General features: G+C 65.5%; 4 protein-coding genes across 5 annotated transcripts; 2 read left to right on the forward strand and 2 right to left on the reverse strand.

The window, feature by feature from the left end:
* The first annotated feature begins 267 nt into the window (after nucleotides 1–267).
* Nucleotides 268–6454, forward strand: ANKRD34C (ankyrin repeat domain 34C). 2 transcript variants are annotated; one of them, XM_030015921.1, is made up of 3 exons: nucleotides 268–561; nucleotides 1464–1685; nucleotides 2538–6454. In XM_030015921.1, exon 3 carries the CDS (start codon nucleotides 2586–2588, stop codon nucleotides 4179–4181), a length of 1596 nt encoding a protein of 531 aa, XP_029871781.1. In that variant the 5' UTR covers nucleotides 268–561; nucleotides 1464–1685; nucleotides 2538–2585; the 3' UTR covers nucleotides 4182–6454. The 2 variants fall into 2 exon arrangements, with proteins under 2 accessions (XP_029871781.1, XP_029871780.1); XM_030015920.1 differs by having other exon boundaries at nucleotides 1468–1685.
* Nucleotides 6455–6613: 159 nt separating this feature from the next.
* On the forward strand, nucleotides 6614–9517 carry TMED3 (transmembrane p24 trafficking protein 3). The gene is made up of 3 exons (XM_030015922.2): nucleotides 6614–6822; nucleotides 7298–7546; nucleotides 8139–9517. The coding sequence occupies exons 1-3, from the start codon at nucleotides 6664–6666 to the stop codon at nucleotides 8373–8375; spliced, it is 645 nt and encodes a 214-aa protein (XP_029871782.1). The 5' UTR covers nucleotides 6614–6663; the 3' UTR covers nucleotides 8376–9517.
* Nucleotides 9518–11062: 1545 nt separating this feature from the next.
* On the reverse strand, nucleotides 11063–13418 carry LOC115341791 (putative gonadotropin-releasing hormone II receptor). The gene is made up of 4 exons (XM_030015239.1): nucleotides 13379–13418; nucleotides 12362–12723; nucleotides 11715–11919; nucleotides 11063–11517 (listed from the first exon to the last, which is right to left on the reverse strand). The coding sequence occupies exons 1-4, from the start codon at nucleotides 13416–13418 to the stop codon at nucleotides 11063–11065; spliced, it is 1062 nt and encodes a 353-aa protein (XP_029871099.1).
* A 1939-nt stretch (nucleotides 13419–15357) lies between these two features.
* LOC115341969 (mesoderm posterior protein 1-like) lies at nucleotides 15358–16759 on the reverse strand. The gene is given in 4 exon segments (XM_041123474.1): nucleotides 15358–15420; nucleotides 15847–15915; nucleotides 15917–16546; nucleotides 16583–16759. Coding segments are annotated over 4 exon segments (939 nt in total).
* Nucleotides 16760–17157: the final 398 nt, after the last annotated feature.

Consider the following 17157-nt stretch of genomic DNA (forward strand, 5'->3'; position numbering starts at 1 on the left):
CACCCCACGCTCACGGCCCGGCACGCACACGGACACGCCCCCCCTCCCCCCGCAGGCGTGCAGGGACACAAACCCACACCCCCCGCACACGGACACCCCCGCCCCGCCGCTCCCTGCTCCCACCTGGGGGCGGACGCGCCGCCCCCCCCCCCCCCCCGCGCAGCCCCGCCGCCGGCCGGGCAGCACCGGGCAGCGGCGGCGGGTGACGCAGCCACCCGGAGCGCACATAAGGGACGATGCGGGCGGGGGCGCCGGAGTAGCCCGGCACCGGGAACCGGGCACGGGGGCGGTGGGAGCCCGTCCCCGCCATCAGCACCGCGGACAGGGGCCCGGGCGGGAGCGGGCCGCCCCCGGGGCGGGGGGGGCGGGGGGGGCGGGGGGCGCCTGCCCCGGGGGTCCCCGTTCTCCCCCCCGGTGTCTCTGCAGCCCCGCGGGCGAGCGTGCCCGGGCGGCGGAGGCCGCGGACGCCCGGCGGGCAGCGGGAAGGGACGAGGCTGCGCCCGGGCTAGGACCCTCCGGCGGCACCGCGGACCGGGGAACGCGACCGGCGAGGAGAGGGAGGTGAGAGGGGTCAGGGAAGCAGCTCAAAGGAGCCCGCCGGCTCCCCGAGGGGACGGGGCCGTGGGCGGCTCACCGACACGGCTCCGGGGGGGGGGGGGGGGGGGGGTGACACCGCTTGCGCCTCTGAGGTGGCCGGGGGTGGGGGGTGACGCCCCCGGTGCGAGCACTTACAGCAGGTCCCAGGGCTGCAGGATCCATCCCCACGGCCTCCGGGACAGGAAGGGCAGGGGCTGGCGGGGAAGGGCAGAGCTGCTTGCACGCACCACGGGGGAGGCTTTCGGAGAGAGCTGCTGAGCACAGGCTGGCAAGAGCTCCGGAGCGAAGCGGGCAGGCTCCGACGGGCCCCTGGCAGGTGGGGATGCTCCGGGGAAGGGCTGGGCACGGCCTGAGGAGTGGCAACTGCTGCTCACAGCTGGACAGGCAGCAAAGTGCAATGAGAGCATGGGCAAGCAGGTGGCAGGGACCCTGGACAGGCAGGCTGAAGGTCTGGTTCTGTGCCTCTAATGTTTCCATGGTGCTGGGCATCTGCTGGTCCCTCAGCTGCTACCTCTGCCTTGTGCGTGGAGCCCACCAGGTCTCAGAGCTGCAGGGGACGGGTGTTGTTCCTCAAGGACACAGGCAGTAGGGCTATGAGGCACTCGGGTTGAGTATCATGGCTGTGGAGCAATGCGCGTGAGCCTTACCTGGCTGAATTTCCTGTGGCCAGCCCATGCCAGGCGGTGGCAGGGAAGCACTTGCCAGCAGAGACTATGCCTGTTGATCCTCCTGAGCCAGTCCTGCTGCAGAGAGTGCTGTGAGTGGAAGCTGCTCTTATAGCACTCCCCTACACAAGTGGCTCACACCACCATTAAGCAGCATGGGGTTACAGACAGCATGACCACAGCAGCTTCACATTTCCTTAGGCAGTGAGGAAGCAAAGATCGTGGCTCCGGCCCAAGAAGCCATGGGAAATACTCACACTGTCTCCAGTGGGCTCTGCGTTACAGCCTGAGAGACCTAGAAGCCACGGTGGAAACCATCTCAGCATGAGGACCATTCTGATTCCTCTGGCACTCGGGGAAATCAGCCGCATCCAGGCAAATGTCAGCACGGCTACGGGGGAAGAAGAGCTGGAAAAGAGCAAGGCAAGATGAACTGAGACATACTGCCAGGGAGCAGCAAGAGCAGAGCTGCTCCGCAAGGGCAGATGAGCCACAAGCCGAGGGTGGCCACCGCACAGTCAGGGAACAAGCCCTCATCGGCAGGGCAGGGACAAGTCAGTGACAGGTCCCATCAGCAGTGATCATCAGGCCAAGGCAAGGCGGCAAGCCTGGTCTGACAGGGGTAGATGAAGTCTCCAGCACCTTCATAGCTCAAACCAGGACTGAAGTTCTGGGCCTGCATTTAAATAGAACCCCCAGCCCAGGGGTGGAGGTGGGGGGGTGGGGGGCGGGGGTGTCTCAGGTGAGGCTGGTCAGGACAATTAGGGGCAGCTGATGCACCCAGGGCACTGGCAGCCAAGTCCGCTGGCATGTCTAGAACAGAGGAAGGCCAGAGGCTCCATGGCCGAAAGAGAAAAATACAGTACATCCTAAAGATGAGATGACTGAGAGGGGGCCAATGCCATAAAGTAAATGCATGGTATGGCTGTGAGAGGGCAGGGCTGAGGCATCTCCCAGCTGGCAAAGATCAGCTCTTTCTCCCCAGGAGATCCCTGAGGAGAGCAAGCCTTTCCTCCTGCTGCCGCTCACCTGCCTTGCCCCCCGAGCACCCCCTGGGGCAGGAGACCCTGTGTGCAGGGGGACTGTGGGGCTGCGCACGGGCAGGGGGGGTGGATCTGGGGGGCTCCTAGTGCCACAGGGTGGGGTGGACGTGGTCAGAGAGGTAGTGGGATGCAGAGCAGTGCCAAGGGCGTGACACTCCCGGGAAGGCCGGGCAGAGGCGAGAGCCAGGGCTGAGGAGCAAAGCCTCACCTTCCTTCACGGTTCCTTCCACAGCTGCTGGCTGTCGCTGTCTTTGCCCATCAGTAAGCAGCGGCCAGTGCCATGGATGAGGTGACGGAGCTGGAGATGGGGGGGAACTCCCTCCTAAAGGCAGTGTGGCTCGGCCGGCTCCGGCTGACCCGGCTACTGCTAGAAGGGGGGGCTTACATCAATGAGAGCAACGAGAAAGGGGAGACCGCCCTGATGGTGGCCTGCATCACCAAGCATGTCGACCAGCAGAGCATTAACAAGGCCAAGATGGTGAAGTACCTGCTGGACAACAGAGCTGACCCCAACATCCAGGACAAGTCTGGGAAAACAGCCCTCATGCATGCCTGCATCCGCGGCGCCGGGGGGGACGTGGTGTCCCTGCTGCTGGAGAATGGGGCAGACCCCAGCCTGGAGGACCACTCAGGAGCATCAGCTCTGGTCCACGCCATCAATGCTGATGACAAGGACGTGCTGCAGCACCTCCTGAACGCCTGCAAAGCCAAAGGGAAGGAGGTGATCATTATCACCATGGACAAGTTGTCCTCTGGCACCAAGACTGCCAAGCAGTACCTGAACGTTCCCCCCTCGCTGGAGTTCAAGGAGAAGGCCCCCCCTGAGACATGCACAGCACCCTCCAGCACCCACTTGAAAACTCCTGGCTCGGCACCTTCCCCTGCTGAGAAGGAGAGTGGCATCTTCGGCCCACACCCGTCGCACCCTGGGGACAGCCCCTCTGCCAGGTCTGCCGACGAGCCACCCTCCCCGGGCCAGAGAGCCGGCGCAGCCAGGAGAGCCCGCCTGCCCCAGCTGAAACGGCTACGGTCAGAGCCGTGGGGTCTGGTCGCACCCTCAGTGCTGGCGGCCTCCACACACCGCGACGACACGCGGGTCTGCACAGACGATGAGGTGATCATGGGCATCGGCGACCTCTCGCTCTCCAAAAAGGCTCCTCTTGCCTGGAGTGGCAGCAGCAAGAGCAAGGACCCCTCTCTCTTCCCCCCGGTAGATGAGCAGGCTCTGAGGACACCGCCAGCCCCTGGGCCACTGGCGAGGAAAGCAGCCTACGAGAAGAGCCAGGCCGCCCACCAGCGCCTGCCCCGAAGAGGCACAGTCCCCGAAGAGCCGGAGAGCGTCGGCTCCACTGTCGCCGGCTCGGCCACGGCAATGGACACGCTGCACTGGCGGAGGCTGAGCGCCGAGCACTACGACTGTGACCCCCAGGTCTCCAGTGTCCCCGGCCTGACCGAGGCGGGGAAGGTGCCGTCAGAGAGGAGGAAGCTCAGCGGTTCCCACCTGGCCTTGCTGGATGGCTCGCGGGAGTCCCTGGACAGCATGGCCGGCACATCGCCTGCGACCGTCCGGCACCGACCGCCCGGCTTGCTGGAGAGGCGAGGGTCCGGGACCCTGCTGCTGGACCACATCTCCCACACGAGGCCGGGATATCTGCCCCCCCTGAATGTGAACCCCAACCCCCCGATCCCTGACATCGGCTCCAACAGCAAAGCCTCCTCTCCGCTTGCTGCCTGCTTTAAGTCCCTGGTACCCATCGCTCCCAGCTCGCCCAGACGGGGCGACTTGAGAGCCAAAAGGAAGCTTCTCCGGAGACACTCCATGCAAGCGGAGCAGATGCGGCAGCTCTCTGATTTTGAAGAAATAGTGGCCCAGTAACCATGTCACCATTTGCTTCCCAGGAAGGTTACCAAACCAGTGCTCTCCGTGCAGAAACGTGATGGTTCCCGCACAGAGCGGTGACTTGGCCCTGGGGAAGCACTGGCAGCCGTGGGGGTCAGGCCTGTGCCCAGGGGCTGAATCAGGAGGTTCCTGTTCCCACATGCCAGAGCTGTAAGGAGAGCCTGAGCATCTAGCCCAAGCAGCTGAAGTCTCTCTTGTACTCTTTATTCACTTCTGGATCTTACCCCAGGAGCAACTACCTGAGAGATCAATCCCAGACCATCTGAGACAGTCAGGCTTCGCACAAAGGCTCCTGCCTGCAGTTCAGTTATTCCTTGTTATTTACAATCCGCTTTTCTTCCATCCCGCTCGTTCTGACACAGAAACCCATCTGGAGCCCCACGCCGGTGAGCCGTGGGGCTAATGCATTTGTGAAGTGCCTACCAGGAAGGAAAGGAGCTTAATGCTGTGCGAGGTTGGAAGAGCAGAAACACCCCTCCCTAGCAATTGAATGTATTGGTACCCTCACTGTGCTGGAGAGGGAGACAATTCTCCACCTCAGAGATTTCCAAGCACTTTGAAACTCCAGAGGCTGAGCTAATCCCATTACTGCTGCAACCCGGTGCTTCAGTGGGCCCTGATCTGGAACAGGCTTGTCTCTGTCTCTGAAACGAGCAAGGTTCAAGGGCATTTCCCACCACAACGAGCAACTCCAAGCGCTGAATTCCTGGGCAGGGAGCACTCCCAGCTTGTCTGCGTGGGAAGATTCTGCCAACGATGGGGGAGCAAGGATGCCAAGTTGCCAAGGATGGCACATGGTGAGTGTCAGGGGCTCACCCCAGCAGGGGAAAGCTGCAGGCACAGCACCGCAGCCAGGCTCCTCTCTCCTGCTGACCATGCTGCAACAACTGTCCTCTGGGACCGAAGCAGAGCTGAGCCGCACGCAGGCAGGAGGAGGAGGCAGCCGCAGGATGGCTCTGCGTGGCATTGGTGTCTGCAGCAGCTCTCTGCACAGCACCATCCTGATGCAGCGTGAGTCCGAGCCAGCAAACACGTCTGCATGGCTGGATGTGGGGGTGCGACTGCGATTCCTTCCCTGTGCACAGGGACCTGGGTGCCCAGCCCCACAGACAGGGCCATGCAGCACCCTGCCGCAGGACGGGGCCTCCACCAGCAGCATGTGGCAGCTTTGCAGCATCAGGGCAGCGAGACCGCACACCGCCAGCCCCCTCCCACTCCCACGGCCCCAGCCCCAGCCAGGTACCAGCCAGCAGTGGGGAGCACTCCTCACCCCGTGCTTAGCTGGGACTATGAGCTGGATGTGTGCCAGAGCTGCCATCAGTCAGCCAAACCCACCACATGGAGCCAGCTGCAAAGAGGAAACAGCCCACGGCCCTGTGCTGGTGACTCGGCGAGTGTTTCGGATCTGCAGCCTACTCGGAACATTGTGCCACCCGTCTGAGGCCAAGCGAGAACGACTCCCGTGGGTTTATTCAATGAAGTCTCACGTGTCCTGACGCCCACTGCAGAGTCGGCGTCACTTTGACAAGCAAGTGGCAGCAGTCTCACCCCGCCGGGACTGATGTCGGGTTCTGCCCTTGCCCAAATCAGCCCAGCACATGCTTCCATCCATCCTTCCAAAACTGCTGGCAAAGAGCCGGTTCCATGCCCAGGGCATTATCCGCCTTGCTCCAGGCTGTTGCAAAACTTTGCACAGTTCCTGCACAAAGCAGCACCGCGTTTTGGTTTTAACTGCACAGGAATGTTCTCTGACAGTGCATTTGAGATTTAAATATGCTGTTTAGAGCAAAAGTGGGCTTATATTTTTACAGCCTTAAAGTTTATACTCTCTGTAGGTCAAATGTCTTATAGATTGAATTTCAGGCGTATTTTCCCTATAACAGTGACGTTTGTCTCGTATTTTAGAGTGTGGATTTTTAAATCCCGTTGCTCATGTTTTCTGTTCGTTTCTAAATATTCCGATATGTTGTGTTTGTCTTTTTTTAAGCAGCGTTTGACACCTTTAGCCAGCAATCAGAGGTTGGGTGCCTGCAGAATGTGGGTCACCTCTTAGGAGCTTCCCGTATTCTGTGCATTGGACCGGGGCGTGTGAGCAGCGCTTCTCTACGGGAATATTTCGATGCATTTATTTAAGCGCCTGCGTGCGCCTATAGGTGTGAGCAGGCAGGTGTGGGAGGGTGACGTCATGCAACAGTACAGGCTTTTTATATCATCGCTGCATTAATAAAGAGCTCAGCGTTGGGCCGAGAGCCGCCGCCTGGGGTCCCGCGGCCCCGGCCATCCTCCGCTCGGGGTGCCCGGGGGTTGCCGGTCCCGGAGGCGGGGCGGGGGGGGGGGGGCTGCCGCAGCCCGGCCCCGCCCGGAGCCGCCCCCAGCGGAAGCGCCGCCGGTGCCGGTGCCGGGCGGGCGCCACGTCAGGCGGGGCGGGGCGGGCCGGGAGCGGGGCTGGAGCAGTGGGATGCGGGCCGGGATGCGGGCCGGGATGCGGGTGCTGGCCGTGCTGCTGTGCGCGCTGCGGGCCGGCGGCACCGAGCTGACCTTCGAGCTGCCCGACAGCGCCAAGCAGTGCTTCCACCAGGAGCTGGAGCGCGGCCTCAAGTTCACGCTGGACTACCAGGTACTGCCGTGCCCGCAGCCCTGCCCCTGCTTGTGCCCATCGCCCCCTGCCCCTACCCCCGGCCCCTGCAGCTGCGCCTCTTCCCCGCACCCCCGCCCCGCCTCCCCCCCGGGCTGCACCGGCAGACGGTCCCAGCCCCGGCCCCGGGCCCGGCAGTGCCCTCCTCGGAGCCGGTACCGGGACGTGCCCACAGCGGCCACGGGAACCCCTGACCCGGGCCATCAGGGCCGTCCCCCTGTCCGGCACCCCACCTGAGCTCCCGGCGCCCCACCGGAGCTGCTGGCACCGTGGGGCACAGCTTCCCCGGGGGGTCCCCCAGCCTGGGCCCCTGTCCCGTGGCGGTCAGCCGTGGGCACGGCTGTGCACGCAGGCACGGCTGTGCACGCAGGCACGGGGCCGGGCAGAGCTGCTCCCGGCAGGGCGGGAGGCTCTCGGCATGTGGTTCGGCAGGTGCTGCCTGCGTCTCCTTGCGCAGGTGATCACCGGGGGACACTACGACGTGGACTGCTACGTGGAGGACCCCAACGGCAGGACGATCTACAAGGAGACCAAGAAGCAGTATGACAGCTTCCTGCACCGTACCGAAGTCAAGGGCGTCTACACCTTCTGCTTCAGCAATGAGTTCTCCACCTTCTCCCACAAAACCGTCTACTTCGACTTCCAGGTGGGCGATGAGCCACCGATCCTGCCCGACATGAGCAACCGCGTCACCGCCCTGACACAGGTGGGTCACTGCACGCTGCCGCGGGAGGAAGGTCTCGCCACAGCTCCCGCTTGCGGCCAAACGGCCCCACAGGACGGCAGTTGGGGGCTCATCCCCTTCTCCCTCTGCCGAATGCAGAAGTGCCAACCACCAGCCAACCGCCCTGCCACATGCAGGCCACATCCTCCTCCCAGTGGCGCGGGCAGAGAGGGACGGGGAGGGCTGCTCTGGGTCTGAACCTCCCCTGGCCTGAGCACCCAGTTTCCGTCCCGCACAAGGGAAGTGCAGCAAGGCTTTTCCATCCCTTGGCGTGAGCCCGCAGGGATGGCTGCGCCCTGGGCTGGGACCCAGACCCTGCTCTTGGCCCCCAGCGCCTCGGCAGGGCTCTCGGTTGTGCCCTGGTGCTCACAGCAGGCTCCCTCCGCCGGACGGTCTCCAGCATTGCTCCTTCGAGCAGAACCGCTCTCGGGTTGGGGCTGGCAGAGACCCAGCAGCACAGGGCGCTGCTGTCCTGCTCTCGGGTGCCCCAGCACCGTCCTCAGCTCCCTCGGCCGCGAGCGCCGGGCCTGCGCTGTGCCATGTCAGGAGCAATGGAGCGTGCTTGTCTCCCTAGATGGAGTCCGCCTGTGTCACCATCCACGAGGCTCTGAACACAGTGATCGACTCCCAGACTCACTACCGCCTGCGGGAAGCGCAGGACCGGAGCAGAGCCGAAGACCTCAACGGCCGGGTCTCATACTGGTCGGTCGGGGAAACCCTCATCCTCTTTGTGGTCAGCATTGGGCAAGTGATGCTGCTCAAAAGCTTCTTCACCGAGAAGAGACCCAGCAGCAGCGGGGCCAGCACCTAGAGCCGCAGCTGCTCTGTGCCCGAACTGCGCGGGGGGAGCGGGCAGGCAGCATTCTCCTGGGTCACGCTTTACCTCTGTTTTTCACAAGTTGCTGCTGTGGGGAGGTGGCTGGGGGGGAGCAGGGGATGATGTGACACTGCTGAGCCAGGTGGAAAATGGTCACCCAGGCATGGGCAACCCCCAGCCAATCCCCCCAGCATCACCTCCCGCTTTGCTTTCGCCTGCCCTGCGGCCCTGTCCCCTCGCCCAGCCGGTCTGTCCCCACTCGCCAGCTCCACCAGGGAGGCGGGTGGGTGCGCTGGGGTTTGGCATCAACACTCTGGTCCCTTGTCCGACGCCTGAGGCACCTTCAGAGCCTGATGTGACTGCAAGGTGCAGCCCGGCATCCAGCAAGGCCACACGCTGCCCATGCACACCCAGCAGGACAGGGAGCTTTGCCCAGGCCGGCGAAGGGATGGGGCAATGCCAACCCACCCAGCACCCGCCTTCCGAGCACTCCTGCCCCTAGCCAAGTGCTGTAAGCCCGGAGCAGAGCTGCCCTGCAGGCTGCAAGCTCTGTGCCTGCAGGCAGAGGAGCGGTGAGCACAGCTCCCCTTTTTTCCCTAGGCCAGGGCCAAAGCCGGCAGCAGCGTCCCAGGAGCCACTGGCTCAAAAACAGAGCCAAGGTTTCAGCAGGGGCTTTTGGCTTGGTAGTTTCCATTGCTTTGCAAGCCCCCATCCTCACAGAGAAGCATTTCCCAGGCCCTCCTCTGCCGTGAAAGCAAGCGGCATGCCCCGTGCAAGATGGTATTTTCATACTTGCACGAGTCCACTTGGCCACCCCACGCATCCCACTGTGCCCAGCAGACAGCAGGAGCGGGCACAGCTCTGCCTCACCCGTGCCGAGGAAGCCCCATCCCCACTGCAGCAGCAGCAAGGAACCCCCACGCCCCTGGGACTGCAGCCCTGTTCCCTGGAGCCCCCACAAAACAGAGGCCCCCACAAGACCCCTTGGGAGACCACCCTGTGCGAGAGCCCTGGGGAGACCAGTGCGCCAGCCACCACCACCAGCCCTCAAGCGGGCACAGGATCGCTCCTCGGGAGCCAGAGCAGCACCGCTGGCGTTTTACTTTGCCACTTCGTAATAAACCCCTGCGACCGTAGTTCGCGCTGCTGTTATTGGGCACTGCTCCCAGGATGGACAGCCGGGTACAGCCACTGCTGAGCTGGCTGTCCCTGCCTGCAGGAGGCCCTGCCTGTTCGTTGGGCACTCACCCCCTGCCAGCACTACAGGGAAGGGCTCGGCACCTGCTGGGAAGATGCCAGTCTCCCCCCTGGCCCTTGGCAGGCTCCTGTCCAAGAAGAAACATTTTGGTGCAGCCAGTTACCGCAGCCCTCCCCTCCTGCCTGCCTGCCTGCAGCCCTGCCACGCACCGGCTGAGCGTGCTTCTGGCACAGGACCAGACGCCAGAGCCAGGGAGACCCCCTCAGCAGGAGCAGCTCTCCCAGCAGTCCCCTCGCTGACGTGGCCAGCTAATGCATGAGGCCGCATCATCAGTGGGGGCTTCCCCGGGTCTATGGGCAAATCCCTAGGTCTGGGTCCTCCCTGGCAGCAGGGACCAAAGGGGGCGAGGGAGCCCAGTGACCCATGGCAGCAAAGTAGGGAGCCCCAGGCAGACGCCGTCTGGGGTTGGCCTCTTGCTTCAGTTGTGGCTTCAGCAAACCCCAGCCAGTAACCCTTCCCCGAGGCTGGGGGGATGCCAGAGGGGGATGCTCATATGCTGTTCATATGAGCTATCCCTCACCCCCAGCATTGCTCCTGGTGCCGTGGGGAGGGCTCAGACTGGCTGCTCCAGGGCGCAGGGGGAAGCGAAGGGCCCAGGCACCTACAGCTCCTGCTCAAGGCCCGGGGCTGCAGCCTGCTCCCCACCTCCCCAGCCTGTCCCGGCCCCGCCAGCTGCACCAGCTCCTGCGGCAGCACTGGCCTTGGGACAGCAGCTGCACAGCCGACAGCAGCTGGGCCCCCGTGCCTCGCAACGACCTTCGGCAGGAGCCAAGAGCTCCCGTTTTGAGTGGAGCAAGGCTGCTGCAGGCAGCGTGACGCCCTGGGACCGCTGCCAGCTCAGTGCCACTGGTGTGGACCAGCCCCGTGCCCCACTGGGACTAGAAGCCCCATGGGGGACAAACAGCCCCAGCAGCCACTGCAGAGAGAGCAGCACCCAGCCCTGGCCAACCTGCAGGATGCCCTTGGATCTGCCCGTCCCTGGGGACCCTGGCAGCCCTCCATGGCAGGGGCAGGAGCAGCCGGGACTGGCTCCAGACCAGCCACCCCCCAGAGCCAGCAGGCTGGGGCTCCTGCCCAGCCTGTCCCCAGCAGCGCTGGCTCTGGAGACCCCAACCCAGCTCACAGCTGGGGATGCAGGCAGGACAGGAGGTGGCCATGGGACACTTTATTGTGGTGCTGGGCTCTGCTCCAGAGGCTGTGCAGAGCTTGGCAGGTGCAGAGAGGGGAGAGGGGACCAGGGTGACCCACGCCAGCCCTGCCACCCACAGAGGCACTTTGGGGTGCCAGAAGAGAGCGGCAGCAACCCCGTCCCTGCCAGACCTGTCCTGCCCTCACTGTCCCATTCCCAGCCCCCTCCTGCCCACAGCCTCGATGCCTGCTGAGCACCCCAGGATGTCCCTGTGGGTGCGGGGCCGTGCCCGGCTCACAGGGAGCTGCTCTGGCAGGAGCCAGCCCCAGCAGGCAGCCCCAGCCCAGCGGGCATCGGCTGCTCCTGCCCCCCCGGGACACCCCGCTTGGGTGGCAGGGAGGAGCCTGAGCACTGGAAGGAGCCGGTGACTGGGGAGGGTGGCTGGGGCTCGGTGCCATGCCCGCACGGGCAGCCGCAGCCCCTCCGGAAGGGGATGGTGAAGAGCCCATAGGTGATGGGGTCCAGGCATGCATTGAAAAGGCCAAAGATGAAGAGGATGTGGGTAAGGGCCGGCGAGACCATCTTCTCCATGACCCGTGGGCAGAACCAGTACCACAGCCCCAGCAGGTAGTAGGGGGTCCAGCAGAGGATGAAGGAGGAGACGATGACCAGGCTCATCTTCAGCATGCGCAGCCGTGCCCGCGGGATGTTGTTACTGGAGCACCGCAGCGACACGTCCTGGGATGAGACTGGGCGGGGTGGGGGCATGGCCCGTGAGTGGGGGATGCTTAGCGGCCTGGCTGGGACAGGGACCCCATGCTCTGAAGGAGGGCTGGGGGTTCCCCACACAGCCCCAGCCAGGCTTCCCCCCTGCTCCCTTCACCCCGGGGTCCCTGCAAAGCCCCCTGGGCACGGGGACATGGCAGGCTGGTGCCCAGGCACTCACAGAGGCTGGAGCCCATGCGCCGGGAGATCTCCAGGAGGATGCGTGCGTAGCAGCAGATCATGATGAGCAGCGGCAGCAGGAAGAGGCAGGCGAAGCCAAGCATGTTGTAGACGGTCTCGTGCCAGGGCTGGGGGAAGCTGCCCCGCGTGGTGCACTGGGTGAAGTTGTGCGGGGGGCGGAGGGTGACCGTGTGGAAGAGGAACAGCTGGAGACAGAGCAGAGGTGGGATGGTGGCCTCTTCGCTGGGGCCGCAGGGTGACGTGGGCTCTGCGCCTCCCGAAGGCAGGGCACCAGAGTCCCGAGCCAGGGACCACTGGAGCCACAGGTTCAGACCCTGCCAGCGGGAGCAGGAGCCGCAGTTGCCCCTGCGCCAGCTCCACTCCCCGCTCCCAGGGGGCTAGGGTGCACAGCGGGGAGGGGGGCAGAGCTGGGTGCAGGGGGCATGCTGCCACAGTCCCTCTTTCGCTGCCCGGCTGGGCTGCCTCTCCTCCAAGCCCTCTCCATCCCCATCCCGCAGGGCTCGTGGCAGCACCAGCCTGGGGAGCAACCCCAGCCGGCGCAGCCAGGCACCCTGGGAGCCGGCACAGGGGCTGGGTGGGCGTCTGCCACGGGGCATGGGGCTGAAGAGGAGCCCTGGGGACGGGTACCTGCGGCACCGAGAGCCCTGCGCTGAGGAGCCAGGCAGCGTAGAGCATGATGCGGTTCCTCCTCCGGGCGCGGGCAATGGCCAGCGGGCGCAGGATGGCAGCCTGCCGGTCCAGGCTGATGACGACGGTGACGAAGGCGGAGGCGTACATGGCCAGCAGCCGGAGGTACATGAGGAGGCGGCAGGCCAGGTCGCCTGCCCGCCACTGCAACGTGATGTTCCAGATGGCGTCCAGCGGCATCACCGCCACCGTCACCAGCAGGTCGGCAGCAGCCAGGTGCAGCAGCAGCAGGCGGATGTGGGACCGCCGGCCGCCCCGCCGGCCCCTGGCTGCCCGCAGAACCGCCAGGTTGCAGCCGGCGGAGAGGGCGAAGAGGGCGAAGGTGACAGCCACACGGGCCTGAGCGGCAGGGGAGAAGGTGGGCAGCCGCAGGGGCTCCTCACTGCCCTCGGCCTGGGGACTCCAGGCGCAGCCCCGCTCGGGGGGGGGGCAGGCTGCTGGGGGGCTCCGCGCTGGCGTTCCCCACTGCAGGGTCTGGGTCCGGATGGCCCCTTCCTGCTGCAATAGGCAGACAGGCAGTGGCAGCCTGCCCAGAGGGGGCCCTGGGGTGGGGGCTCCAGGGGGGGACAGGTCATGCTCAGCATAGGAGGTCCCGTACCCTGGAGCCCTGCTCCCTGCCCAGGGCCATGGTGCCTGCACCACAGCCCCTACCCCAGCTCACTGCATTCTCATCTTCAGCTGCTCTCTGCATCCCCGCTACTCCTCCAGAGCCCCCAGCAGCCCCCAGAGCCCCCCCACACCCCATAGAGCTACAGGGGTCCTTGGCACGAAGCAGGGCAGAGGGAGACAGGCTCAGCTGACCCTGACCCACCACCTACCCCAGGCCGTTCCTGTTGCCCATCCATCCTCCACCCCAGAGCATCCCTTGTGGTCCTGCACAGGGATGGAGACCCTCCCAGCCCGATGCCAGAGCCCTCAGGGGACCAAGTGCCCCGGTCCCCCCACCCACCTCACCTCCAGCCAGGGTGTCCTGCCCAGCACCGCTCAGCTGGGCCATGTCAGGGCCGCTGCTCACGTGCTGATGGGTGGCCGTGCTGAGGGCTCCTGCATCTGCACCGTGCCTGGCAGCAGTGAGCTGATGGGGGCCAGGGAAAGACGGGGAGGGGGCAGGTACCGCTGTTGCACTGGCACCTGCAGCCACCTCCTCGCCTGCTGCTGGGCCCCACTCAGCAGGCAGCTGGGGGGATGCCCTTGGTAGCTCAGGTTGCTCCTTGACGTAGCCAGCCAGCTTGGAACAGCTTGGTCCTTCACCGCACGCCACCCACACACACACAGATGTGTAAGCGTGCACAGTGCTCACACACAGACACTCAAATGCATGTTCCTCTTGATGCACACACAGATGCACACATGCTCGTACATGTGCACACACAGCTCTGGCCTGAGATTGAGTCTCTCTACCCCCCACCCGCAGGCAGGCAGCTCTGTCCCCCTCTGCCCACTCCCGCTCCACCGGCTTATCCCAAATCCCATCCTAACAGCGCAGGGCTGGCCCCTGCTCAGCACCTTGTGTGGCTGCCAGCCCCAGGAAACCCACCTGGGTCAGCCCCCACCCGGGGCAGGGCAGTAGGTGCCCAAGGCAGTGGGAGATGCCCCGTGGCCGTGAGAGGAAGCCCCTCAGCCTGAGCATGCCCCAGCCCGGGGGAAGGACCTGCCCCAGCCCCCAGCCCGGGTGGGTACTGCAGCCTGCCCTCCCCAGGGCTGGGACTGCTGCTGCCAGGCCCGGGCATCGGGGTGCACAAAGGCTCCTCGATTTGGGGTGCATCATTTGGGGGGGGGGCCAGAGACCCACAGGTCCCTTCTCCCAGCACTGCCTCTGCCAGCTGCTCCCCCAGACTGTGGCTGTCCCCACGGCCAGAGCATGTCCCCACGGACAGAGTGTGTCCCTAAGTCCCTTGAGCCCTGGCCGGGGGAGGGGGGGGAGCTGCAGCCTGGGAGAGGGCAAGGGGGCTGCTTTGCATCTCAAAGGCTTCACTCCCCCTGGCAGAGGGAATTAACATTATTAGCAAGTCATTTCACAGATAAGTGGGGCTCATTAGCCCTGCAGACCCCCTGCCCCAGAGCCCCCAGAGTGGGCAGAGAAGGGCCCCCCAGCACATTAGCACCCAGCTGTCAGGCCCTGCCACGGTCCCTGTAATGGATTCTCCAGACCCCCATGGGCCCCCACACCCCACAGGGAGCCACCAAGGGGGCTGAGGAGCCCCATCTGCAGTCCCCCTGCACTACCCTTTGGCCCGATGGGGTCAGCCCCGGCCCCACACCCGAGCCCTTCCCCTGTTGCTGGACCCCAAATACCCACATTTAACTGTGCTGTGGGGGTTCTCACAAGCACCAACATGGGGGCAGGTGATGCTCGGCTCACACTGAGCCCCAAGGCCGGATCCAGAGGGTGCTGGTGACCCCCCTGTCCCCGGCCAGGGGACAGGCTCCAGGGCAGGAGGTGTCTCTCCCAATCCCCCCCCCTGCAATTGCTTTCCCAAATGGTGTGCAGCCACCCCGCAGCCGCATGCTGTGGTCCCCAGCCACTGCAGCCCAGCAAGGCGGTGCCGCATCCGTGCCGGAGCCCGTGCCCGTGGCCTACCCTGCTGTAGAGCAGGAGTTTCACCAGTTCAGCCATCCTCTCCCGGCCCCAAACCCACTCCCGGAGCCGATGCAGTGGCCCAGGCATGCTGCACCCCATCCCATGCCCAGCTCTTGCCACAGGAACAGCCACGCAGTGACGCACAGAGGGGCACAAGGGTTTCTTTATGTGCAGTCGCAGCTGCCCCAGCACGTCCAGCACAGCTCCAGGCTCATGCAAGAGGCAGTTCGTCCCCACCACCTCTCAGCGGTCCAAGGGGGGACACCATCCCCCGAGCTGCAGGCATCCGGACGGCGTGTCGTGGGGCCGCATGGCACCGAGTGCTCCAGCACCGGGGAGCGGGGGCTCGTCTGGGTCAGTCCTGGGGCTGCGGTGGGAGCAAAGCCTCCAAGAGAGAGAGCAGGTCTGTGGAGAGGTCCTGGGGGGAGCAGAGGGTGGGTGAGAGGGTGACTGGCCAGGGTGGGGGTCCATGGCAAGGCTGGGGTCTCAGGGGGTGCAGGAACGGGGGCTGACAGACCCCACCAGCCAGGAGGGCTCCTGGTCAGGGACAAACAGGACCATGGCCTCAGGTCTGTCTGTCCCAGCTGATGGGACCCCAACAAACACGAGGGAGGGTGGCTCTGGGGAGGATCAGAGCAGGCTGAGGGATCCACATGCACCCGCTGCAGGAAGGAGGGGGGGACACCACTCCGTTCCCAACCCCAGACAAGGCTGTTGTTACCCCAAACCCAGTCCCCACACTGCCCCAAGCCAAGGGGGCTCTGAGCAAACCGGAGCCCCACCCCATGCCAGCCCCTTGCTGGGGGCCACCTGGGCTTACCCCGATTCCTACCAGCACACGTACCTGGGTGACTGTCCCTGCATCCACGAACTCCGGCAGCATCAGCCCCGCATCCAGGAGGGGGTCACCGGGGAGGTCCGGGGGGGGCCCCTGCCCCTGTGCAGTGAGGAGGGGACAGCCAGGAGGACGTGTTGGAAGCAACAGCCCCGTGCAGCTCTGGGGGCGTCCCCGTCACAGGGAGGTAGGGGGGTGACCCCCAGGCCTCCATCCCCGTGTCGGGAGCTCCAAGCACCTCTGGGGGGGTCCCTGCAGCAGGGCCACAAGGGGGTGACCCCCAGGCCCCTGTCCCCATACCAGGAGCCCCATGCAGCTCCAGGGGGGTCCCCACCATGGGAGGTGACCCCCAGCCCACAGTGCCGGGGGGCAAAGCATCCCGCGGGGCTGGGGTCAGCAGGTGCAGGCGGGGGTCTGGCGTCTGGCAGCACCCCAGGCCCTGGGGGCAGAGGGGGCAGTGCCGGGGGGCCGCCCCCCGCTGCCGGGCCAGCGCCTCCTCGCTGAGCCCCAGCAGGGCTGAGAGGTGGGCGATGTAGCGGATGGCGAGGCGCAGGGTCTCGATCTTGGTGAGGCTCTGCCCCGCAGGCGCCAGTGCGGGTGGCAGGTAGTGCCGCAGCCGCAGCAGTGCCTGCGCCAGCCGCCGCATCCGCAACTTCTCCCGCTCGCTGGCGCTCTGCCGTGGGCCACCTGGCCCCGAGCCCCGGACCCCCTTTCTGCCCCCGGGGCCACCCCGCAGGCGGTGGGCGGCGGGGCCACGGCAGGGTCCCCGGGCAGCGGCAGGAGACGAGAGGCCGCAGGAGTCGGGCGAGGGTGTGGGCGAGCTGCTGCTGTAGCCCTCATGGTCCGGGGGTCCGCAGCAGCTCCAGTCCTGCAGCAGAGCGGTGGCAGGGAGCCGGAGGCCGGGGGCTGCCGAGTGGGCCATGGCTGTGGGGCCGTGTGCTGGCGTCCCCCTGCCGCCCTGGCTTTATGCGGGGTTGGAGGTGTGAAGTGGCACCTTCGTGGCCAGCATCAGCAGCACTTCAAAGGCCGGGGGGGCTGAGAGCAGCCGGCTTTGAACACGCGGGTGACGAATTTTACCCCAGCAGTGTGACGCTGCTCTGTGCTGCCCACCCCCTGGCAGCTCTCACACCCCCCCACACTGTCCTGAGGATGGGGCTTGGGCCCCATGCGGGGGCTGTAGTGGGGGCTGCCATGGGGACTGTAATGGGTCTGCAGTGGGGTCTGCAATGAGGTTGGCAGTGGGGTTTGTAGCAGGGCCTTCATCGGGGTCTGGCGTGGGGTCTGCACTGGGGTCTGCAGTGAGGTCTGCGGTGGTGGGGT

Source organism: Aquila chrysaetos, chromosome 5 (assembly GCF_900496995.4).
Source record: "Aquila chrysaetos chrysaetos chromosome 5, bAquChr1.4, whole genome shotgun sequence".
In the NCBI taxonomy this organism is placed as follows: domain Eukaryota; kingdom Metazoa; phylum Chordata; class Aves; order Accipitriformes; family Accipitridae; genus Aquila; species Aquila chrysaetos.